The 23,522-nt window shown below is 59.6% G+C and overlaps 2 protein-coding genes across 5 annotated transcripts; both read left to right on the top strand.

Annotated features, from left to right (window-relative positions):
• Positions 1 to 6,001: 6,001 nt before the first annotated feature.
• On the top strand, positions 6,002 to 6,106 carry HRURF (HR upstream open reading frame). Its single transcript, XM_055116359.1, has one exon. It carries the CDS (start codon positions 6,002 to 6,004, stop codon positions 6,104 to 6,106), a length of 105 nt encoding a protein of 34 aa, XP_054972334.1.
• Positions 6,107 to 7,539: 1,433 nt separating this feature from the next.
• On the top strand, positions 7,540 to 22,283 carry HR (HR lysine demethylase and nuclear receptor corepressor). Of its 4 annotated transcripts, none has more exons than XM_003823608.5 (18): positions 7,540 to 8,151; positions 8,877 to 9,669; positions 10,975 to 11,125; positions 11,203 to 11,396; positions 12,899 to 13,063; positions 13,832 to 13,921; positions 14,103 to 14,218; positions 15,018 to 15,099; positions 15,488 to 15,651; positions 15,758 to 16,000; positions 16,209 to 16,374; positions 16,540 to 16,609; positions 16,824 to 16,954; positions 17,426 to 17,545; positions 17,644 to 17,759; positions 19,670 to 19,834; positions 20,281 to 20,409; positions 20,946 to 22,283. In XM_003823608.5, exons 1-18 carry the CDS (start codon positions 7,540 to 7,542, stop codon positions 21,006 to 21,008), a joined length of 3,570 nt encoding a protein of 1,189 aa, XP_003823656.1. In that variant the 3' UTR covers positions 21,009 to 22,283. The 4 variants fall into 4 exon arrangements, with proteins under 4 accessions (XP_003823656.1, XP_008975499.1, XP_008975501.1 ...); XM_008977251.5 differs by having other exon boundaries at positions 12,896 to 13,063; XM_008977253.4 differs by lacking the exon at positions 19,670 to 19,834.
• The last annotated feature ends 1,239 nt before the right edge of the window (positions 22,284 to 23,522 follow it).

The following is a 23,522-nucleotide window of genomic DNA, read 5'->3' as shown; positions in this document are numbered from 1 at the left end:
TACATAGCAGAAGGGCTTGGAATCTGGCAGTCTGGCTCCAGAGTCTGTGCACTTAATCACTAAGCAGTACCAGAGTGAAGGAGATGATTCCTGCCTGGGAGGCAAGGACATGGAGACTAACATGTATGGAATATTTGTTGTGTGCCTGACCTTGTGCTGGGCATTTTACAGAGATGATTTCCTTGAATCCTCCCAACAAGCCTGTCAAGTAGGGACTATATCCATTTTTTAAAACAGGTTCTCACTGAATCACCCATGCTAGAATACAGTGGAATGATCATAGTACACTGCAGCCTCGAACTCCCGGACTTAAGGGATCCTCCCACCTCAGCCTCCTGAGTAGCTTGGACTGCGGGCACTCTCCATCACACCTGGCTAATTACCATATTTTTTTGGTAAAGACGGGGTCTCACTATGTTGCCCAAGCTGTTCTTGAATTCTGGGGCTCAAGTGATCCACCTGCCTTGAACTCTGAAAGTGCTGGGATTACAAGCATGAGCCACCGTACCCACAGGGCTATACCCATTTTACAGATGAAAAACCGAGGCTTGGAGAGCCACAACAACTTGTGTACCATTGTGCTGCTTGTGAGTCGGGGACCCTGACTCCTGATGCACCTCTGCCTGGGAGTTGCGTTGATAGAGGCGGGCTGGCAGGATCCATGTACCCAAACCAAGAGAACAAAACCAGAGGGGCGCCGGGCACAGTGGCTCACCCTTGTAAACCCAGCACTTTGGGAGGCTGAGGCGGATGGATCACCTGAGGTCAGGAGTTTGAGACCAGCTGGCCAACATGGTGAAAACCCGTCTCTAGTAAAAAAAACAAAAATTAGCCGGGCATGGTGGCGCGTGCCTGTAATCCAAGCTACTTGGGAGGCTGAGGCACAAGAATGGCTTGAGCCCGGGAGGCAGAGGTTGCAGTGAGCCGAGATTGCACCACTGCACTCTAGCCTGGGTGACATAGCAAGACTCCGTCTCCAGAAAAAAAAAAAAACAAACAAACCCAGAAGGGCATATGATGAATGGCAAAACAAAACGGAGTAAAAGAAAACAAGAGTTGGGGAGAGGCCTGAAGTCGTGGGGTGGTGAGGGAGATTTCACTGGGGTGGGGGCTTCACTTGCCCTCCCTCCTAGGATGGGTGCTTGGAGGGGGCCACACGGCCACCCAGGCCCCTTGGCAGAGCTCGCGATGCCTTGTCCTCACCATCTCATCAGACTGTCTCATGGCTCCCTGTGGCCCTATGCGTGCTGGCCTCTGACATGCTTTTCCTCCACCATCCAACTCTGTCCCATTTCTACTTGCCCTTTGAACCCCACTGAGACATCACCTCCACTGGAAGCCCTCCGCAAGCACTCCCTCACCTCGGAGTGGTTTGCTGTCTGGACCACACCACCTCTGTTCTTGCACAGACTTCTGTTTTTGCCTTGAGCATGTGACCTTTTCTCCCCCACTGTGTTGTGACTTCATAAAGGACAGACGTATTTTACACACTGTTGTAGCTCAGCCTGGAACAAATGGTCTAACCGAAGTGAAATACTTTTGTAACTTCGCGATTGGGTGGTGAAGTCCTGATCTCATTCTCTGATCTCCTCCATGAAGTTCCCCTGACTTCCCCAGGGTGGGACTAGAAGCATCTTGCAATCATTCATGAACAAGCCCAACACCCTCAGCGCCCAGCACAGGGCCAATACCTAAGAAGCCTGGAGGAGTTTTGCTGGTGAAAGAACAAATGCGTGAAGTGACCATATGTTCTGGGTGGGGGAGGCCGGGCGGGTGGGATGGCCTCGTGATTTCTGCCTTTGTGCCCTGCATCGCCTGGGGCCCACCGCCAAGCCTTGAACATGCCAAGGCCCCTAGAACACGGGTTTGGTGAACGGCTGACTGCAGTTGTATGAATTCCAACACATGCTGGGGACAGAGGGGAAGGAGCCAGGAGAAGTCCAAATTCTGGGGCATTTCTGGGTGAGCACACATGTGACCCGGAGGCTCAGGGCACTGGTTGTCAACTGGGCTTCCCTGAGAGCCAGCCCTGCCTCTCTGAGAACCCCTGAGACCTCACCTTTGCCCAGCAGTTGCACACTTTGCCTCCAGTTGCACACTGGAGGGGGTTACTGTCTCACCCTCCACCCCCTCTGGCCTGGCCTCTCTTGGAAGAGTAGGCTGCATGCCAGCCTGCCTAAGCACCCCCAACCCTCTTCTCGCCACCAGACAGTGGGCCACCAGCAGGATCAGGGCTGGTGGGGACACAAAGCTGCCACAGCCAGTCCCCTTAGAGCTGCACACCTCTGCTGGGTCCTGGCCCCTGCCCCACTCGGTTTGTGCCCTGGTCTCACTCCTCACCTCCCCTGCAGCTTGTCTGCTTTTGAGGGGTTCCTGCATATCCACCCTGGTTTCTGGGTGCGGATCACCCTTTGTTCTTGCCCCTCTATTCTCTCTCCTCTCCACCCACAGCCATCCCTTGGCCCTTCCAGGTGGCTCCTCTCCCTCCCTGACTCTTCAGCCCCCATCACTGTCCCTCTCGGCCTGGGGCCCTCCGTGTCCTGGTCCCCTTCCCCGTCTCCAGCCTCCATGTGCACCGCACGCACTGGCTGTATTTTTAGCTGCCACTGATTAGCCTCTAGTTCTGACACAGCCCTGGCCCAAGCTGGGTTGGGGCATCCTGGTTGGAACTGCCCTCCACCTTGAGGGGGTTAAGGAGGTGGCACTCAGCCTCTGGCTCCATCCTCTACCCAGCATCAGGGACCAGAGGTCTCAAGAGCTGGGTAGGGGGCAGACGCCTGGGCAGGAGGAGGATTCTCTGCTGCTGGAGAAGTCCTGGGGGCCACAGTTGGTGTTTCCGGGTAGGCACAAAGGTCCCAAGCCCAGGGCAGAGTGGAGCTGGCTTCCTCTCCCCGGTGGGTAGCTTGTGGGGGTAACCTGGAGGGGAGGGGAGGTGGGGGGAGGAGGAAGCGCACTGGGAGGTGCAGACTGAGAAGAGGAATTAGGTTAGGGATGTAGGTGGGTGGGCGAGAGGGGATGGCGGCATCTGCTTTGGAGCTTCCTCCGGGTTCCAAACGCATCCCCACACTTCCCTTCCCCTCCTCCCCACACCCTGCCCCCACCCCCGTGGGTCCCGGGAGAATTCGCCTGGTATTCCCCCTTCCCCATCCCCCACCAGGCGTTGCCACAGGGTGGGGGGTGGGGTGGGGGGAGGCCAGCCTCAGCTGTCTGAAGGATGGAGGGGCTGGGGAAGCAGGGCTAGGTGCCCAGACGGCCGCGTGTGTGGGAGGGGATGTCCTCAGATGCCCTCCACCCGGCAGTCCCCGCTCTGACGTGGGTGCCCCCCCTCTCCCCGCCCGGATTAGTGGCAGCTTGGCCTGACTCTCCAGGGCTCCTTCCCCCGCCCCCGCCTGCTGCCCTCCCCTGGGCCGGGGGCTGCTCCGCCCGGGGGGCACTGTGCTTGCCCAGGTAAGGGGCTCTGGGGATGGCATGAGGGCCGCCGGCTCGTGAGTGCTGCTGTGCCCGTCAGCACGAGAGTGTGTCAGCGAGTGAGTGTGTGTCAGTGAGCCAGGGGTCGGTGCGGGGCTGGGGCTTGGCCCCCGAATGGCTGGGGGTGCTGGTCAGCTTGCCTTTGTCCACAAGTCTGGCGTTGTGTCCATGCGCCGTGTGGCTTTTCTTCTGTGTTTGTGTCTTTTGTGTGTCTCCTCAGCTCTGCTCCGTCTTCAGGCACAGAACAGCCAGCTACAAGGACTCTGTGGGCCTGTGGCATGGGCTCCAAAGCGGGATGGGGAGCTGGGCGAGGGTGGGGAAGAGGTCCTTCCTCCCATCCCGCGAGTCCCCACGAGCCCCTGGGCTTTTCAGGAGCCTGTCCCCAAGAGCCCTGCTACTCTAGTCCAGGGACTGTGGCCTCACAAAGCAGACATGGCAACTGGGGTTGGGGGGGATATCTGCCCCACTCCCCTGGGATAGTCCCCATCCCCTTTGGGGATGTCAGCGATAGGTCCTCAGGGTTCTGGACAGCGCAGGCTCCCATCTTGGCCTCTCCCAGGCCCCAAGCCGCAGGAATCTCCCCCTGGCACTCCCACAAGCTTCGGCTGCTGAGGAGGGAGCACAGAGAACACAGATGGGGGACCACAGACACACCCCAGCCCTTACCTTCACCCCTGGAGCCAGCCTGGGAGTGGGAGGCCGGGCCTCAGGGCCTGGGGCCTCCAGTCCATGTTAGACCCTCTACAAGCATCTCCCCTGGCACGCTCAGGTCCCAGCCACCCTCAGGGGAGCTGGGGAGGAAAGGAGTGTTACTAACTCAGTCATGTAAACATCCCCTACCAGCCTGCCTTGCCACAGAACTGGCCTCTGGGGGCAGGCCAGGGGCAGGGTGAATGGATGCCAACACGGCCCAAGTCCAGCCCAGTGCCCGCTCCTTTAGACCCCCGCTCCCCAGGACCCCCACTCTTCTCAACCGGTAGAAGGCTCTAGGCCTTGCTCATCCCTTAGGAGGAAGGCTCCTGGCTATTCAGGGCTCCCCTCTGCAGGGATGGTGGTGTGACTTGGGACAAAGCTAGAGGCATCCAGCACCAATCGCTTCCAAGGGATGGGAAAGAGGGAGTGCAGCTTCTGTCCCAGGCAGGCCAAGGTTGGCTTCCGCAGGGAGGCAGGGGAGCCGAGGGTGGGAGGTGGGTGCCTGAGGGGAAGGGAAGCGCCCGTTGGGCGTGTGGGTTTCTGTGTGAGTCTGAATCTGTCTGTGTGTGTTTGAATCTGTCTGTTTGTGTCTGCACTGGAACCACCCCCGCAGCGGAGCCGGGATGCTTCCTCGGGTGGAGGGTGCCCTGCTTTTCCATTTCCTCTCCTCCTCTCTGCACTCTCCCGGGAGCCACTCCCATGGGCGCCTCTCCAGCCCCTGGCCTGGAAGCACCAGGAACCCTGGGGATGGGGCAGACCCTCACAGCCCGGGGTCTGGAGCCGGTGTCGGAGCTCATCTGGGCCCATGACCTCTCCAGACATTTGGCAAAATCAAGGCCCTTAGACCAGGAACAGACCCAAGCCCAGGCCCTCCCAGAGGTCCTAGGCCGCAACCCTTTGTGCCCTTGGGCTCTGGAAGAGGTTTGGGAAGGGTTTGGGGTGGAAGATGGCAAACAGCAGCTTGGCCAGGTGAGGATGAGGCAGGGCAGACACAGGCCAGTGGGGCGTGCCATGTGCCACAGATGGAGAGGACCAGGAGCCAGTGGCCCGGCAGGCACAGCCCGGTTGGCGTGGGCCAGAGCGCCCATCACTGACCCGTGAGAACTCGACTGCCCCTGCCAGCTCTGGCACTGCCCCCTCCCAGCCGCCCCGCCCTAGCACCCTGGGGGGCACCCCGCCCAACCGTGGCCTGGTCCGGCCCCTCCCGCCCTTTGCTCCAGTTCCCGGGCTTGGCACCTATAGTGGGGGTGCCGCCCGCCTGCCAGGCTCCGGGGCCGGGCCCACGGGAGGGTGGGGCGGCTGGGAAGCTGGCACGCTGCCCCGGGGGAGCCTCTCTCGGCAGGCGCCCGGGTGCCGCGTGGGGGAGGGGGAACAAAGGGCTCATTCTCCCCGTGCGCAGCCGGTGGCATCGCCGGGGCGTTGGCGGAAGCCCCCGGGGCCCGGGAGGGGGCAGGCCCAGGCGCGGCCGCCGAATCACGGGCTCCTGTTTCCCGCAGGGTGCTGGAGGAGGAAACCGGCGGAGCAGCTTCCCCACTCTCAGTTGCGCGTCTGGCGATGGCGATCAGAGGTCCTGCTGCGCTCTCCGCCGCGCTCTACCTCCATTAGCCGCGCTGCGCGGTGCTGCGCCCTCGCCGGTGCCTCTCTCCTGGGTCCCAGGATCGGCCCCCACCATCCAGGCACGACCCCCTTCCCCGGCCCCTCGGCCTTTCCCCCAACTCGGCCATCTCCGACCCGGGGCGCGTGTTCCCCCCGGCCCGGCGCCTTCTCTCCCTCCGGGGGCACCCGCTCCCTAGCCCCGGCCCGGCCCTCCCCGCGGCGCAGCACGGAGTCTCGGCGTCCCATGGCGCAACCTACGGCCTCGGCCCAGAAGCTGGTGCGGCCGATCCGCGCCGTGTGCCGCATCCTGCAGATCCCGGAGTCCGACCCCTCCAACCTGCGGCCCTAGAGCGCCCCCGCCGCCCCGGGGGAAGGAGAGCGCGAGCGCGCTGAGCAGACAGAGCGGGAGAACGCGTCCTCGCCCGCCGGCCAGGAGGCCCCGGAGCTGGCCCATGGGGAGCAGGCGCCCGGTGCCGGCCACGACGACCGCCACCGCCCGCGCCGCGACCGGCCGGTGAAGCCCAGGTAAGCGCCAGGAGCGCGCCGTCTGGGGACACTCGTGGCGGGGGATTTCTGAGCCGAGCCTGCGGTGCCCGTACGGAGTGTGTTCCCCGTGCCCCTCTGGGCTGGGCCACACATTCTGACACCTGAAAGTTAGGAAGCCCGACGCGGCCAGACCACGGCGGAGCGGTGGCTCCAGAAAACCTGGGCGCCCTCTGCCACTGCGCCGTCACCTCCCGCCTGGGGCTTCGTCGCTCTGGCCGAAGGGACCGCGCCAAGGCAGCGCTGCCGCTCTAGTGCCACCTGTCATCCTGGTCCCTTGCACGCACGTTCAATTTTCCCTCCCTTGCCTCTCTCTGGGGCCCGGCCCGCTTTCCCCGCCTCCTTCCCTCTCCCCTCCCCGCCAGGCTGAAGTTTCCAGCGGCGGTGGCGGCTGCCCTGGCACTGCTGGCTGGGCTAGGGCAGCTTGACCCATCCAGCTGAGGCTTCTTAATCCCCCTCCCCTGTGCCGGCGCGCTCTTCCCACTGGGGGCCAGGGCGGGGTTCCTAGCCCCCAGCAGTTGTCCTGGGACTCTGCTTGAGAAGCCGAGAAACTGCAGGGCTCTGGGAAGAGGCTGACTCAGGGCCGCCCAGGTGTAGAGAGAGACACAGCCAGCGGCCCTGGCTGGCAGCCTTCCCCAGCGACTCCAGCCTGCCAGGCCTGCACTTCCCACGGCTACAAGCCTGGCTGGGGCTGTAGGCTAGGGTTGGGCTAGCAGCACCCCCAAAACCACGGATTGCAGGATGGGAAGAATCCTCTGAGCTGACCCAAGCCTCAAGGGCACACTGAGGCCCAGAGGAGTGACATGATTTGCCCAAGGCCATACAGCATAGGACAGAGTCAGGCTCAGGATCCAGCCTTTTTCTTCGTTCAGTACCTTCCACTTTCTGTCCTCCCTCATGGGTCGTGAGCAGATTCCTAGCTTGGTGAGGCCAGGACATGCCCTACTAGCAATGGCAGCCTCCGCTGAGGGGCACTGGCCCAGGTGGAATTTGGGGAAGGGGTAACATCCCCACCCTGGAGGAGCAAGATGCGTCTGGCTGCATGTGGAGAGGCAGCATGGTGCCCAGTTGTGGGCTGGCACTTGCCTTACTGGTTTGAGCTGCCTCGGTGCTGCCAGGGCGGTGCCCACTCTGTGCCAGGCTGTAAGGTGCTTGGGACATGTGCCCCAGAAGCTCATGCTTTGATGGTTATGCTCCAGGGACCCCCCTCTGGGAGAGCCCCATGAGGGCAGGAGAGTGATGGAGAGTACGCCCAGCTTCCTGAAGGGCACCCCAACCTGGGAGAAGACGGCCCCAGAGAACGGCATCGTGAGACAGGAGCCCGGCAGCCCGCCTCGAGATGGACTGCACCATGGGCCGCTGTGCCTGGGAGAGCCTGCTCCCTTTTGGAGGGGCGTCCTGAGCACCCCAGACTCCTGGCTTCCCCCTGGCTTCCCCCAGGGCCCCAAGGACATGCTCCCACTTGTGGAGGGCGAGGGCCCCCAGAATGGGGAGAGGAAGGTCAACTGGCTGGGCAGCAAAGAGGGACTGCGCTGGAAGGAGGCCATGCTTACCCATCCGCTGGCATTCTGCGGGCCAGCGTGCCCACCTCGCTGTGGCCCCCTGATGCCTGAGCATAGTGGTGGCCATCTCAAGAGTGACCCTGTGGCCTTCCGGCCCTGGAACTGCCCTTTCCTTCTGGAGACCAAGATCCTGGAGCGAGCTCCCTTCTGGGTGCCCACCTGCTTGCCACCCTACCTAGTGTCTGGCCTGCCCCCAGAGCGTCCATGTGACTGGGCCCTGACCCCGCACCCCTGGGTATACTCCGGGGGCCAGCCCAAAGTGCCCTCTGCCTTCAGCTTAGGCAGCAAGGTGAGTGCAGGGGCAGAGAGGGTACCTGTGGCTCTGGCCTTGTAAAGTAGCTCGGTGGTCCCCAAGGTGCCCTTCCACTGTGATGAAAAGAGAAGGCAGCACCGAGGTAGAGGGGTCTATCAGCTTGGAGCTGTCCCAGGCCCCACAGTCAACCCCAAGCAAGCCCTACCCTGAGCAGCTCCATCTCTCTAGGCCTCCCCTGCCCTCAGGTCATTGCAGCCACTGACTCACCCATTGTCTGCCTAGGATAAGGTCCTGGGAACTGTGGCCTTGGAATGTGTGGCTTGTCCTGGGAGGAGATGGGTGGGCAGACAAGGGCCCTCTGAGAGTGGGATGTGCAGGGGACCCCATGGCCCATGTCTAGGGTACCTCCTCCATAGATGACTCCCACTCCCAGGGATGAGATGTTAAAACACTTAAAACTCAGTATGGCACAGGACACCAAATGGCCCAAACAGACCCCAGATGCCCTTTGGCTGTGCCAGGCATTCACTCTTTAGTTCTTAGACTTCCTTGTGGGGAAGTCTGAGAAATCCTGGGGGAGGAGGTGGGGGTTGCCAGGACAGTGTCGGAGGCACTCCAGAGACCTAGGGCAGTGTTGTTTATTAATCAGAATGTGAGGGCTTCAGTATTCTCCCCTTCCTTCTTGCTTGTCAGTTCTGCCCATCCATTTAGGCACGGGGAGCCCAAGTCAGCTGAAGCGTAACACTTTCTCCCCTCTTTAGGGCTTTTACTACAAGGATCCGAGCATTCCCAGGTTGGCAAAGGAGCCCTTGGCAGCTGCGGAACCTGGGTTGTTTGGCTTAAATCCTGGTGGGCACCTGCAGAGAGCCGGGGAGGCCGAACGCCCTTCACTGCACCAGAGGGATGGAGAGATGGGAGCTGGCCGGCAGCAGAATCCTTGCCCACTCTTCCTGGGGCAGCCAGACACTGTGCCCCGGACCTCCTGGCCCGCTTGTCCCCCAGGCCTTGTTCATAGTCTTGGCAACGTCTGGGCTGGGCCAGGCGATGGGAACCTTGGGTACCAGCTGGGGCCACCAGCAACACCAAGGTGCCCCTCTCCCGAGCCGCCTGTCACCCAGCGGGGCTGCTGTTCATCCTACCCACCCACTAAAGGTGGGGGTCTTGGCCCTTGTGGGAAGTGCCAGGAGGGCCTGGAGGGGGGTGCCAGTGGAGCCAGCGAACCCAGCGAGGAAGTGAACAAGGCCTCTGGCCCCAGGGCCTGCCCCCCCAGCCACCACACCAAGCTGAAGAAGACATGGCTCACACGGCACTCGGAGCAGTTTGAATGTCCACGCGGCTGCCCTGAGGTCGAGGAGAGGCCGGTTGCTCGGCTCCGGGCCCTCAAAAGGGCAGGCAGCCCCGAGGTCCAGGGAGCAATGGGCAGTCCAGCCCCCAAGCGGCCACCGGACCCTTTCCCAGGCACTGCAGAACAGGGGGCTGGGGGTTGGCAGGAGGTGCGGGACACATCGATAGGGAACAAGGAGGTGGACTCGGGACAGCATGATGAGCAGAAAGGTAAGGGGGCCAGGAGGGGCTGCAGGCCCTGCATGGGAGGGGGCAGCCGGGGCTGGGGCTTCGCATGGGGCGGGGTCTGTAGGCTTTATGAGTGGACCACAACCAGTGGTCAGGCTCCCACCTGGATCGCGAGGGCTCTCTGGGAGTTCCTCAGCATCTCCAGGCCAGAGCCTTCCAGCAAGTATCTTCTACCTCTGTCTCCTCCCAAGCCCTGGTGTGTTGGTGGCAGTATAATGGCATAGTTCAGAGCATGGCTCTGGAGCCAGAGTGCCTCGTCCCTGACTTTGCTGATTGGTAGCTGTGTGACCTCGGATGAGTTGCTTCGCCTCTCTGGGCCTCAGTTACTTCATCTATAAAATGGGGAAGAAGACGGCACCTACCTCAGGAAGACTGCTGCAAAAATTAAATGCTAGAATGATTCATAGCAAGGGCTTGGAAGAATTCCTGGCACCCAGTGAACACTCAGTAAATGTTCACCGTGATGACTGCGTGTGCCACAAATCCCTGTTTGGGGATTGCTTGTCCTGAAGGATCCCTTGTCCTGCCCCAGGAACGGCTGCTCTCTTGGCCAGGTGGAGCTGGAGACTCAGTTTGGACTCTGCCAGTGTTAGGGCTCTGGGCGCACCCTGGAGTCACTTGCTACACTGTGCCCTCCACGGAGGACCCTGGCACTGCCGGCCCCAGCCTTAGTTCTTTGGGATCACTTCAGTTTTTTCAGCTTCCTGGACGGCTGGGTGTGGATCAGCTCTCTCCGTGGCCTTGCCCAAATGCCCCTGCACCTGGCATGGGCCTGTCTGTGCCCTCTGCCCAGGGCTCTGCCCTGGCTGGGAATTTGTTGGCCCCTTCGCCTTCTTGGGTTACTGCACCTGTGGCCTGTGTCGAAACTCTCCGGCCCTTCTCACCTTCCGGCGCCCTCCGTCCATGTTGGGATTGTCTCCTCATGTCACGCAGCCAGTGGTATCACTAAGTCCTCAGTGGAGCTATCCAAAGTCTACACTGGCTGGATCCTGCACTTGTGTCAGGACGATCGCCCCAGCTGCCCAAAGCCTTGGGCTCAACACACCAGACAACCTCTTCGCTCGGCTGCCGGTCCATGTCACGGCATCCTCAGACTCCCTGCTCAGCCTTGCGTGCGAGCCTTCCACCTGCCTGGTCCACTCTTGCTGGTTCTGAATTAGGCTTCAGAGACCTGGGGCGAGGAACTGGGCTGGCTCTGAGTGTGGATGGGGTGGGCGCTAAGGTGAGGAATGGGGTTCTCAGCAGCCCAGGAAACCCAGATTCCTGACCTCTGCATTGTCCCCTCAGGACCCCAAGATGGCCAGGCCAGTCTCCAGGACCCGGGACTTCAGGACATACCATGCCTGGCTCTCCCTGCAAAACTGGCTCAATGCCAAAGTTGTGCCCAGGCAGCTGGAGAGGGAGGAGGGCACACCTGCCACTCTCAGCAAGTGCGGAGGTGAGCCATTGCCCCTGGACACCTCCAGTGCCCCCCCGCCAGGGCTCCCTGCTCACCTCCCCCTGCCCTCTCTCCAGATCACCTCTGGGAGGGGAGCCGCAGCAGGAGGAAGACACAGCCGCCAACTCCAGCTCTGAGGAAGGCCCAGGGTCCGGCCCTGACAGCCGGCTCAGCACAGGCCTCGCCAAGCACCTGCTCAGTGGTTTGGGGGACCGACTGTGCCGCCTGCTGCGGAGGGAGCGGGAGGCCCTGGCTTGGGCCCAGCGGGAAGGTGAACAGGACCTCCTGGGTCTGCATGGGGTCTCTGTGTGGGGAGCCCCAGGTGTCCCTCCCCTGACCCCACCCACACTGCCAGCTCCTAGACCAAAGGCAACCTCAGAAGAGCCCCTGGCCTGGGTGGGGACATCAGGAAGGTGTCAAACTGGGTACAGCCCAGTTCTCTGGGAGTTTTTGGGCTTGTTGGGAAAACAAGAATGAGTGCCAAGTATCTGCAAGGCACTGGGAGGTCGGGGAGCTCCTGAGGGCTTGGGAGTCAGGCGAAGCTCCCGGGCCTGGAGGGCTGACAGGACCTGGGCTAAGGTCCCCTCTGGCTGCAGGCGCTCCCTTCGGTCGCCCTTCCGCAGCAGAGAGAGTTCCTCATAAGCATACAGCCCTGGGCTGCTGGTCAGTCTTTGGGTGGAGACCCCCGGGGCTCCCTCTTGCCTCAGACAGGCCAGACCCCTTGGTGCATCTTCAGCAGGCTCCCTGTCGGCTCCTGCCACTCCCAGCCTGGATTCCCAGCACACACGCCACCCATCCTTCCCTTCCCGGCTCCCTGGAGCTTGTCATCCCCTCGGGCCTTGGCACTGGCTGTCCCTGTGTCTGGAATGCCCTGCTCCTCCCTTTCTACGTGGTGAATGAAAACTTACTCATCCTCTGGGGCCCACTTGGGAAGCTCTCCTGCATTCCCATCCTCACCCTTCCCTGGCATTTTCCGTCTCCAGCACCCGCCTCGTGGTGCCACAGTCATCGCTGTATTTATGGGTCCATCTCCCTACCTGGAATGTGTGCACTGCGAGGCAGGGGCAAGTCCTAACCACCTCTGAGGCCCCTGCACCCAAAGGCAAGGCGTTCGTTGAATTGTACTCAGCGACACCTTTTCCACCTACCAACAATGGCTTAGTCTGATACTTGGTTCTTAGAAAACCCCACTCCTGGCTGGGCACAGTGGCTCACGCCTGTAATCCCAGCACTTTGGGAGGCCGAGGTGGGAGGATCACTTGAGTCCAGGAGATGGAGGCTGCAGTGAGCTGTAATCACACCACTGTACTCCAGCCTAGATGACAGAGTGAGACCCTATCTCAAAACAACGACAACAAAGTCTCCTGGAGGAAATGGCACCTGAGCATGGTTACCATTTCTGGTAGCACCTAGGGCTTGGAGGGAAGGAGGTGGAGGAAAGAATGTGCTAGAAGTGGTGTGGATTAGTAATTCAGGGCCAGTGGGGAAGTCCCTGGGGGCAGAGCTGGGTGTGGGGCAGGAATGGTGGAGCTGAGGCCTCCACTGTCCCTGGAAGGCTTTGCTGGAGAGGATAGTTTCTACAAGGAGGCTGACAGGGCTGTGGAGTAAGCAGGGGGCAGCTGTCGAGGGGCCTGTCTCCCTTCCCTGGGGGAGCCCTCTCCATGGAAGCTGCTCCTTGCTTCTCCTGCCCTTCCTTGGATCCTTCCCACGTGAAGCCTTCCATTGGGGCCTGTTGCCTTCACCCTCTGACCCTGTTCTCTCCGTGGTCAGCAGGCCAAGGGCCAGCCGTGACAGAGGACAGCCCAGGCATTCCACGCTGCTGCAGCCATTGCCACCATGGACTCTTCAACACCCACTGGCGATGTCCCCGCTGCAGCCACCGGCTGTGTGTGGCCTGTGGTCGTGTGGCAGGCACTGGGCAGGCCAGGGAGAAAGCAGGTAGGAGAGGGGCTGGGGGTGGGAGGGCGGGATGGAGCCCTCAGGGGGACTGCTGCAAGCCTGTGGTCATTCGTTGGCTGCCTCTCCCCAAAAAGCCCCCTACCCACTGCGCAGCCCCAGCCTCAGCCACCATGGCTCAATGCCCTTAGAGCAGACTTCCCCTCTCTGCAGATCAGAGGACAATGCCTGCGTCCTTGACCACCCTTAAACAAAGGCGAGTGTGCCCACTCGGTGTCTCCCACTCTGTTCAGCTGGCACCTTTTAAAACCTGCTGTAACACTGTGAAGTGGGTATTACTGCTTTTGTTTTCCAGATAAGAAAAACTCAGAGGATAAGCGACTTGTCCAAGGTCACACAGTTAGTAACGTGTTGCAGCCAGGACTTAGACTCAGGTCTTCTGATTTCATCCTGTTCTTTTCATAGTTCTCAGCTTTCTTTCCCTTGGCTCAAGTTGGCCACGGGAGAGCTTGAAATTTCCCTGTGTTCCAGTAGGGATGACCAAAAAGAGCTCCAGGGTCAGATACGTTTTAGAACATTGTCTTCTACATGGTTAGCCTAAGGGCCTGCAAAGCCTCTCAGCACGTTAAAGGCTGTGCATTCTACAAGCAAAGAATGCTGTGTCTCTATGTGACCCAGGTTTCCCAGAAAGCACGAGTTTTGTGGACTATTGAGTCCCCTGATTTAGATATCATGTCCTGACCTTCTCTGACCTTAACCTGTGATTACCTTGATTTCTGGACCTGCAGCTTTTCCCTTCCTGCCCCACAGGCTTTCAGGAGCAGTCCACGGAGGAGTGCACGCAGGAGGCTGGGCACGCTGCCTGTTCCCTGACGCTGACCCAGTTTGTCTCCAGCCAGGGTGAGCCATCTCGGAGGGGTGGGGCGTGCAGAGGTTGGGTCCTGAGGGAGACCAGCTTCCCGTCTGATTGTCCCTCCCCCCAGTGCCATGCCCTTCTGCTTGGCAAGGCCAAGCTGCCCGGGACTGCCTGTTGGTCTACACTCACCACCAACCTCCCTCTCCTGCCCACCCCCACCCCCAGCTTTGGCAGAGCTGAGCACTGCAATGCACCAGGTCTGGGTCAAGTTTGATATCCGGGGGCACTGCCCCTGCCAAGCTGATGCCCGGGTGTGGGCCCCCGGGGATGCAGGCCAGCAGGTAAGACCCAGGGCATGTCACCGGTTGGGTATCGTGCCTGCAAATGGCTGACCTTTGCAGGGGTTTGGCTCCCCCTTTTTTTTGGTGGGGATGAAGAGAGAGAAGCCTGTGGGATCAGGCTACTTCCCACCTTGGGGATCAGGAGCCATGCATGATCTCCAGCGCTGGCCCCTCCCACCCCCATGATCTGGAGGTCCTCACCCCCTGCCTTCCTGGAGCATATCCGCCCTACTCTGCATATTCTTGTTCAGTGCTTGCCACATCGTGCTAGAGGTGCTTGTTGGTATGGCCGGGTCCCCAGGCCATGGTTCCTTCAGGTGGAGCGTTGGCCCGCCTTCTCAGTATCCCGGCACCTAACACCTAGCAGGCGCTCAATGTGCATTCTGCAAAGTTTTTATGAAGTTCATGTTCTTATTATAAAAGTCATCCATTCAAAATAAATAGTTCACTGAATGCATTTTGGGTGCCAGACACTGTGTTATATACCCATTGTGGAAAATTTGGAAAATACAGACAAGTATAAGGAAGAAAATGATGATGACCTTAATGCTACCATTAGTTTTGACATATTTATTTCCAGCCATTTGTCTATTTTAGTAGACTATAGCCCCTATCATAGGTAGAAGTCCATGAGCAACTTTTTTCCACCTAATGTTATATCCTATAGCATTTTGCTCCTATAAACACGATTTTAGGACTGACAAGAGTCCATTGTTCATTCTTGTGGATTCTGTTGAATTGTGTCTGCCATTTTAAAATCTCTGGTTGGATTGGGGGGGGTGGTGGATGGGTTTAACAGAAGGAATCGACACAGAAAACGCCCCCAACTCCACAACCTTCCTGCAATGGCGACACCCACAGGACCAAGAGCATCAAAGAGGGTGAGCGGCTCCTCTTGCCCCTCGGCCTGTGCAAGAGGGAGGCTGGGCCAGAGTTTGAGGCAGGAGGGGACAGTCGCGGAAGTCTCCAGGGACTTTAGCAACCCCCCCCCCGGCCCCCAATAATCTCCACTACTCCCCTCAGGACACGCCTCCAAACACCTTCTTTGGCCAGACCCCCCTCTGAACCCCTCTTTTTAGAGGCTCTGGAGCTGCCTGCAGGAAAAGCAGTAGAGCGGGGAGACCCAGAGCAGAGCTGAGGTGGGGGATGCTGGCTGGGGAGAGAGTGGGCTCAGCCAGGAAGAGAGGGAAGAGCAGCATGGGCAAGAGGGCCTCGAGGGGAAGAGGAGGGACCAAACGCGAAGCCCCCCACCATCTTCCTCCCTGACAGAGACCCCCGATTCCGCTGAGACCCCAGCAGAGGACCGTGCTGGCCGAGGGCCCCTGCCTTGTCCTTCTCTCTGCGAACTGCTGGCTTCTACCGCGGTCAAACTCTGCTTGGGCCATGAGCGAATACACATGGCCTTCGCCCCCGTCACTCCGGCCCTGCCCAGTGTGAGTGAGGGCACGGAGGGAGGGCTAGGAGCCAGGGGACCAGAGGCTGGACCTGCCCTCCCTGTGGGGCCCAGTGGGTCCTAAGCCCCTGTGCCCCTCTCTGCAGGACGACCGCATCACCAACATCCTGGACAGCATTATCGCACAGGTGGTGGAACGGAAGATCCAGGAGAAAGCCCTGGGGCCGGGGCTTCGAGCTGGCCCGGGTCTGCGCAAGGGCCTGGGCCTGCCCCTCTCTCCAGTGCGGCCCCGGCTGCCTCCCCCAGGGGCTTTGCTGTGGCTGCAGGAGCCCCGGCCTTGGCCTCGGCGTGGCTTCCACCTCTTCCAGGAGCACTGGAGGCAGGGCCAGGTGAGGCGCCCCTCCCCTCCCCTCCCAGCCCTGGCCACCCCACCTGCCCCTCGGGGCCTTGGTCCCTAGGCCCAGACAGACCCAGTGGCTCAGAGGGAGCAGGAGGGCTGTCCCTGAGCTGTTCTACTGCCCTTACAACATGCCCTTGCCTGGCCACGGCGGGCACCCTGGCCATTCTCCTCATGGCCTCCTTCCTTTCCCACCACAGCCTGTGTTGGTGTCAGGGATCCAAAGGACATTGCAGGGCAACCTGTGGGGGACAGAAGCTCTGGGGGCACTTGGAGGCCAGGTGCAGGCACTGAGCCCCCTCGGACCTCCCCAGCCCACCAGCCTGGGCAGCACAACATTCTGGGAGGGCTTCTCCTGGCCTGAGCGTAAGTGTCCCCAACACAGGGGAGAGGGAGCTGGGAGCCCAAGCCCTAGGGATCGGGTGGCAGAGGAGTCCCAGGGTGACCCCGAGGGGCTGGAAGCAGGTGTTGCTGCCGCCGGGGCAGGGGCTTCAGGGCTGAGGAGGCCAATGGCCATTCTGTCTCCTGTAGTTCGCCCAAAGTCAGACGAGGGCTCTGTCCTCCTGCTGCACCGAGCTTTGGGGGATGAGGACACCAGCAGGTGTGTATGTCACCAAGGGCCAGCCCTACCTCCCCGCCACCGCAGGCCCCGCCTGGTTCAGCCCTCCCCTCCTCCTCTGCCCCCAACCCCCACCCCGTGGTCCCTGGTACTCTCATGTTTGCCCTCTGGGAGTTACCCGGGTGGTGGGGGGGCTTTGATGGGGGTCTCTGGTGCCCAGGTTGGGCCTGCTGGGCATGACCCCCTACCCTGACAGGGTGGAGAACCTAGCTGCCAGTCTGCCACTTCCGGAGTACTGCGCCCTCCATGGAAAACTCAACCTGGCTTCCTACCTCCCACCGGGCCTTGCCCTGCGTCCACTGGAGCCCCAGCTCTGGGCAGCCTATGGTGAGTGTCCCTCCACTCCTGCCCAGTCTCTACTCCCATGCCTGTCTGCCTGTCATCTCGGGGCACACGAGTGTCTGTGCCAAGGCCCTGGGGCCTGAAGTGCTTCTCTCATTCCATTTCTTTCTTTCTTTCTTTTTTTTTGTTGTTGAGACGAAGTTTCGCTCTTGTTGCCCAGGCTGGAGTGCAATGGCACTATCTCGGCTCACCGCAACCTCCGCCTCCCAGGTTCAAGCAATTCTCCTGCCTCAGCCTCCCAAGTAGCTGGGATTACAGGCATGCACCACCACGCCCGGCTAATTTTTTCTATTTTTAGTAGAGAGGGGGTTTCTCCATGTTGAGGCTGGTCTCAAACTCCTGACCTCAGGTGATCTGCCCGCCTGGGCCTCCCAAAGTGCTAGGATTACAGGCGTGAGCAACCGCGCCTGGCTCTCTGATTCCATTTCTAACTGTTCTTTCTCTATTGCCATGCAGGTGTGAGCCCGCACCGGGGACACCTGGGGACCAAGAACCTCTGTGTGGAGGTGGCCGACCTGGTCAGCATCCTGGTGCACGCCGACGCACCACTGCCTGCCTGGCACCGGGCACAGAAAGGTAGGTCCTCGGCCAGAGGCAGGAGCGGGGACAAGCTACAGAGGTGAGTGCTTGTCGCCACCAGCCCTGGGCCTGCCTGAGCGCTCTTTCCTCCTCAGACTTCCTTTCAGGCCTGGACGGGGAGGGGCTCTGGTCTCCGGGCAGCCAGGTCAGCACTGTGTGGCACGTGTTCCGGGCACAGGACGCCCAGCGCATCCGCCGCTTTCTCCAGATGGTGAGGAGGCAGCCGGGAGCCCTCCCCTTCCCCCCGCCCAGCCCTAGAAGCTCGTCCAGTCCCACCCCAGTGTGCGGTCCCGTGTGCTCGCTCCCCGCCCCACGCCCTCAGGTGAGCTGCACAGACCCAACTCGCACAGACAGGTGCAGAGAAGGCAGAGGGGACCCGGAGTTCTGCCGTGGGGCTCAGAGAAGGGGCAGGGGCTGCGGCAGGAGAGCCTGGACCCGATGATGAAATGAGAGCACCAGCTGCCCGAGGCTGGACGTGGTGCTAGGGCCTTAGGCACAATTATCTGTTACCCGTCTCAGCCCCCCGCCCCATGAGGCAGGCACTGCTCCTTTCCCATTGGCAGATGAGAACACCGAAGCTCAGTGGCAGGGCTGGGATCTGAGCTTCTGTCTGTCATGGCCCCAGGTCACTACTCTATGCTCTTCCTGGAGGCAGGCAGCCTCCTCTCCCTTCTGAGACTCCGTCCGGCTGCCCCCCTTTTGGTATTTGCATCTTGTTAGGGGAGACTGCCTGGAGGAGATGCTCCCGGAGGGGCTAGCAAGGAAGGGGGCTGAGGGAAGTGGAGGGAGAGATGGGTCAGGTGAGGAGCCAGGGAAGGGGAAGGTGATGGGGTGGGCTAGAGGCAAGAAGCTTGAGGCGCAGGGGAGGAGAGAGTCCAGGGGTAAGGCGAGGGCAGCCCCGTGGTTCCAAGTCCAGCTGAGCCCTCATTATCCTGGGGAAAAGACTTCCACCTAGTGTCACCCCTCGCCAAGGCACACACACACACGGAGACGTGCAGAGGCCAGCATGGTGTGCACCCCTCCTGCCCACAGGCACACACATGTGTAGATACACACACAGATGCTGGGACACGCAGAGGGGAGCAGACAAGCACACCTCCACACACAGATGGCCTCTTCTGGGCTGGGTGTGGCTGGCCGTGGGCAGTCACCACGGCCCAACCCAGTGACTCACGGGGCAGGGCTGAGGGGCACAGTCTCCCTGGGTGGCCTGGGAAACACTGCTCAGCTCCAGGATGGACCTGAATCTCCAAGGGCAAAGGAATCTTGGCACCCAGCTGGGACTCCCCTAGGGTCCAATTTGCTTCACCAGCCTTCCCTTTCCCCACGGCCCCATCTTGCAGCCCTAAGCCCAGGGGCAATGGCTGAGGTCCTTGCCAAAGGGGGTGGATTGGGCTGGTGGTGGGTTGGAGCACGATGCTGGCGTCCCCTTTGCACATGTTCCCTGGGCACCTCTGGCCTCCGCGAGTCCCTGCCTGCCCAGAGAGCTCCCTGCTCTGGTTAGGCTCGTGAGGTCCCCGTAGCTGTGGCTGCTGCAGAGGCCTCGGCCTGGCCAGAAAGCCTGTTCACCTGCTGGCACTCAGAGCCTCGCAGTGGTCCTTCCCTTTTCTGCATCCGGAATCTTAGGGAGACCCTGATGAACACTTTGAGTTGTCTCCCCAGGGACATACAGCTCTCTCCTCATCCACCACTTAGCACACAATTCTGGCCATTCCAAAGACTTCAGATGAAGAAATCCTGGTAGACAGTTTATGAACTGAGATTATGCAGGATGTCTCCCTCGGATTTGCAGAAAGGGGTACCATTGAGAGAGGGAGCAGAGGGGCCGCAGTCACAGAGGCTGTTAAAGGCCTCCAGCCCCAGAAAAGCAGGGATTCAGTCTGCCCAACTGTAGGGCCTTGAATCCCTTCCTTCTAAGCTCCTTCCAGCCAAATGTGTGTTCTGCCAACCTGAGCTGCCCCAGTCCCAAACAAACTCAGCCATGCCCTCCCTGCCTGCCCTTCAAGACTTGACCCTTCGGCTCTTTTCTCCACCCCTGGCCTCTGGAAAGTCCATGCCCCATCCTCCTGCAGCCCTGCCCTTCCCTCCCCATCTCGCTCATTCCCCCTTCTCTTCTTTGAGGTGTGCCCGGCCGGGGCAGGCGCCCTGGAGCCTGGCGCCCCAGGCAGCTGCTACCTGGACGCAGGGCTGCGGCGGCGCCTGCGGGAGGAGTGGGGCGTGAGCTGCTGGACCCTGCTCCAGGCCCCCGGAGAGGCCGTGCTGGTGCCTGCAGGGGCTCCCCACCAGGTGCTTCCCAGCGGGCAGGGGCTCTGCGGGGAGATCAGGATGGCAGAAGCGACCCAATCAAGGCTGCAGGCATCCAACATCCCCTCAATACCCAAGAGCCAGGCAGGGCAGGGAGCCGCACGCTGCTGTGGGGAAGAGAAAATGGGGGAGCCAAGAGGCCTTGAAGTCACTGAGCCCAACTGGGACTGGCGCCAGAGTCCACTCCTGGTCTCCTGGGCATGCTGATGTCAGGGGGCTCGCAGGGAGACTTTAGGGTCTCTCCAGCAGTTCTGAGGCCCGGTTTTGGCCACAGGCTTTGAGGTGTCCAGTGGTGCATACAGGAATCTGCTCTCTGAGAGCCAGGGGTCGGGGGTGGGTGTCATTAGAGGAAGCGAACCTCAGGGACCAGGGGGACAGGGAGAGGATGTGTGATCTTGAGCCTCACTGTCCATGTCCCCCCGACACAGGTGCAGGGCCTGGTGAGCACAGTCAGCGTCACTCAGCACTTCCTCTCCCCTGAGACCTCTGCCCTCTCTGCTCAGCTCTGCCACCAGGGACCCAGCCTTCCCCCTGACTGCCACCTGCTTTATGCCCAGGTGAGTGGGATGTGGGCCAGCAGGCTGGGTGTGCTGCCCAAGCCTCCCACCTCCCTGTGCCACAGCTGCAGTGGACATAGCAGATCCCACCCTGTGCCAAGCAGGCAGCCACCCTGTGCAGGGGCAGAGTATTCCTTTTGTTTATTTTGTTTCATTTTGTTTTTTGAGATGGAGTCTTGCTCTGTCGCCTAGGCTGGAGTGCAGTGGCACTATCTCAGCTCCCTGTAACCTCCGCCTCCTGGGTTCAAGTGATTCTCCTGCCTCAGCCTCCCAAGTAGCTGGGACTACAGGCGCCCACCACCATGCCTGGCTAAATTTTTTTGGGATTTTTAGTAGAGGTGGGGTTTCACCATGTTGGCCAGACTGGTCTCGAACTCCTGACCTCAAATGATCCACCCACCTTGGCCTCCCAAAGTGCTGGGATTACAGGTGTGAGCCACCGCATCTGGCCAGATATTCCTTTTAAGTAGGGTGGGGGACAGCGGGTGGGCCCAGGAATGTAGTTGAAAATGCTTTGTCCTCTCTCTTTTTCCTAGATGGACTGGGCTGTGTTCCAAGCAGTGAAGGTGGCCGTGGGGACATTACAGGAGGCCAAATAGAGGGATGCTAGGTGTCTGGGATCGGGGTGGGGACAGGTAGACCAGGTGCTCAGCCCAGGCACAACTTTAGCAGGGGATGACGCTAGGGGACTTGGGGATTTCTGGTCAACCCCAGAAGCACCACTCTGGGTACAAGCAGGGCACTCTGTTCCCCTCCCCCTTAAGCCAACAACCACAGTGCCACCAAGCTCACACCTGTCCTTCTCAGGCTGGCATCTCCCCCACCCTGTGCCCCTCTTCATGGTACCAGGCCCGCACGGGGGGCAATTGACTTCCTCCAATCCCCACTCCTCCGAGACCCAGGAGACAAACAGCCCTTCCTTGGGGAAACTTGGGAATCATTCTGGCTTAAACAACACCTCCTCCTGCTGCTCACTCCCGCTGAGCCCACTCTACTGCCCCAGCTCCGTTTCTACCACCGCATCCTCACTGGGCTCACTGCAGGCATGCTGAACAAGGGGCCTCCAACCTTCTGCCCTCCTGCCAAAAGATCTGGGGAATGTGAGGAGAGGGTGGCATCAGGAGCTGCTCAGGCTTGGCGGAGGGAGCGGCATGGGCGATGTCACTCAGCCCCTTCCCGGTCCGCCCGCTTCCCTCCTTCATGATTTCCATTAAAGTCTGTTGTTTTGTGACTGCTGCCAGTGTGGTTGGCCCTGCCCCTGCAGGCCACATGGTCCAGGGAGGGAGGGGGACATGGAAATCTGCCTTAGAGACAAATGGAGTAGGGCAGCCTGGATCTGGGGCCCAAGGGACAGGACACCACTGCCTGCTCTTCGTATGGGGCCTGGGGCCTTGCCTCTCACTGAGGAGACTTTGGGTGGGGTGGGGGGCTGTCCCCCGAAGATGCTCCTGAGTGCAAGAGCAGGCAAGGCAGAGTCCTGGGGCACAGCCAAGAGGTGACCTCCCTGTGCAGAGACTCCCGAGCCCTACTCCACCCAGCAAGCTCCAGTCCGCCCCATCTCTCCCGTCTACCTTGACCTGGAGATCCAGAAGTATGGCCCAGAAGAGCCCTTGCCCCGCCTGTCTGCCCTTGGTGGCAGTGGCTGACGCCAGGCCCAGCCACCCTGGGACTGAGCCTGACTGCTTCAGACAGCCGACCCCTCCTTGTCCCCGCTCCACGCCCGCAGCCTCCTGGTGGCGCTCTGCCCTCTCCCGCTTCCTTTGTGTATCTCAGCCCTACAAAGAAAAACACTCCCACTCTTGTCATACCTAATTGTTCCTGCTGTGGTTTGGGGAATTTTTTTTATTAAATAAAGTTTTTTATTATAAGTGTAATATACTTTCAGAACATTTAGAAAATAAGAAAGTCACCTTCTAGCCCATCATTACACACCTCCAACTACTATGAGTATTTTGGCGTATTCCCTCCCAGTGCTTTCCCCAAGGATTTGCTGTGCACATAGCTGGATTGCTGTGTTTTGTCCTTGGTTTCTTTCTTTCGACACCATATCATAATCATTTTCTGTGTTGCTACCTAATCTTCATTTTAAATGACTGCTTATATTCCATTAAGTGGCTTTGCCATGATTTACAAAACTATGCTTTATTTAAAAAAAAATGTAGGACTTCCTTCATTGTTTGGAGAACTCAGTTATTTTCATTTTTTTATGGGATAAAGAGGAGAAAAGAAAAGAAAAAACTGAGAACTCTACAGTTTACTTTGCTATTGTTTTCATTTAATTTATCTCATCTGGCCAGGTGACGTGGTTCACGCCTGTAATCCTAGCACTTTGGGAGGCAGAGGCAGGTGGATCACTTGAGGTCAGGAGTTCAAGACCAGCCTGGCCAATATGGTGAAACCCTGTCTCTACTAAAATACCAAAAAAAAAAAAAAAAAAAAAAAATTAGCTGGGCATGGTAGCAGGCGCCTGTAATCCCAGCTACACGGGAGCCTGAGGCAGAAGAATCACTTGAACCTGGGAGGTGGAGATTGCAGTGAGCCGAAATCATGCCACTGCACTCCAGCCTGGGAGACAGAGCAAAACTCTGCCTCCAAAATAATAATAATAATAATAATAATAATGATTTATCTCATTTAATCCCTTTCATTAAAACGATCTCAGTTAATCCGTTATCAGGATTTTGAGACAGATAGGATTTATTTCCATTTTACAGAAGAAGAAACAGGCAAGCTACAATTAAGTAAATTACCCAAGGTCGCATAGCAATTTTAGTGGAAGAACTGGGATTTGAACCAAGTTTTCTGAGTCAAGACACCTTGTGTACATTATAGTCTTAACTCTTAGTGGAATTTAAAGACAGGCTTGCCCTCCTCTCTGTCCTTCTTCTTCCAGTGTACGTGCTTTATAGCTGATCATGTTCCAAGTGGCCCCGAATGACCCATTCCTACCTACGTTTCATCTTTTGTTTGAGACAGGGTCTCACTCTGTCACCCAGGCTGGAATGCAGTGATGCAATCTCAGCTCACTGCAACCTCTGCCTCCCGGACTCACGCCATCCTCCCACCTCAGCCTCCTGAGTAGCTGGGACTACAGGTGCATGCCACCATGCCTA

The sequence above is a fragment of the Pan paniscus genome, chromosome 7 (genome assembly GCF_029289425.2).
Source record: "Pan paniscus chromosome 7, NHGRI_mPanPan1-v2.0_pri, whole genome shotgun sequence".
NCBI lineage: Eukaryota > Metazoa > Chordata > Mammalia > Primates > Hominidae > Pan > Pan paniscus.
Note: the sequence above shows the minus strand (reverse complement) of the source record. Positions and strands in the feature narration are given on the sequence as shown.

Excerpts from the sequence above, each read along its gene's own strand:
- HRURF (XM_055116359.1), top strand. The coding sequence starts at position 6,002 with ATGGCGCAACCTACGGCCTCGGCCCAGAAGCTGGTGCGGCCGATCCGC.
- HR (XM_008977251.5), top strand. The coding sequence starts at position 7,540 with ATGGAGAGTACGCCCAGCTTCCTGAAGGGCACCCCAACCTGGGAGAAG. Across the intron at positions 15,100-15,487 it reads GACCAAGAGCATCAAAGAGG|AGACCCCCGATTCCGCTGAG; the intron begins GTGAGCGGCTCC and ends CCTCCCTGACAG. Across the intron at positions 16,955-17,425 it reads CCAGCTCTGGGCAGCCTATG|GTGTGAGCCCGCACCGGGGA; the intron begins GTGAGTGTCCCT and ends ATTGCCATGCAG.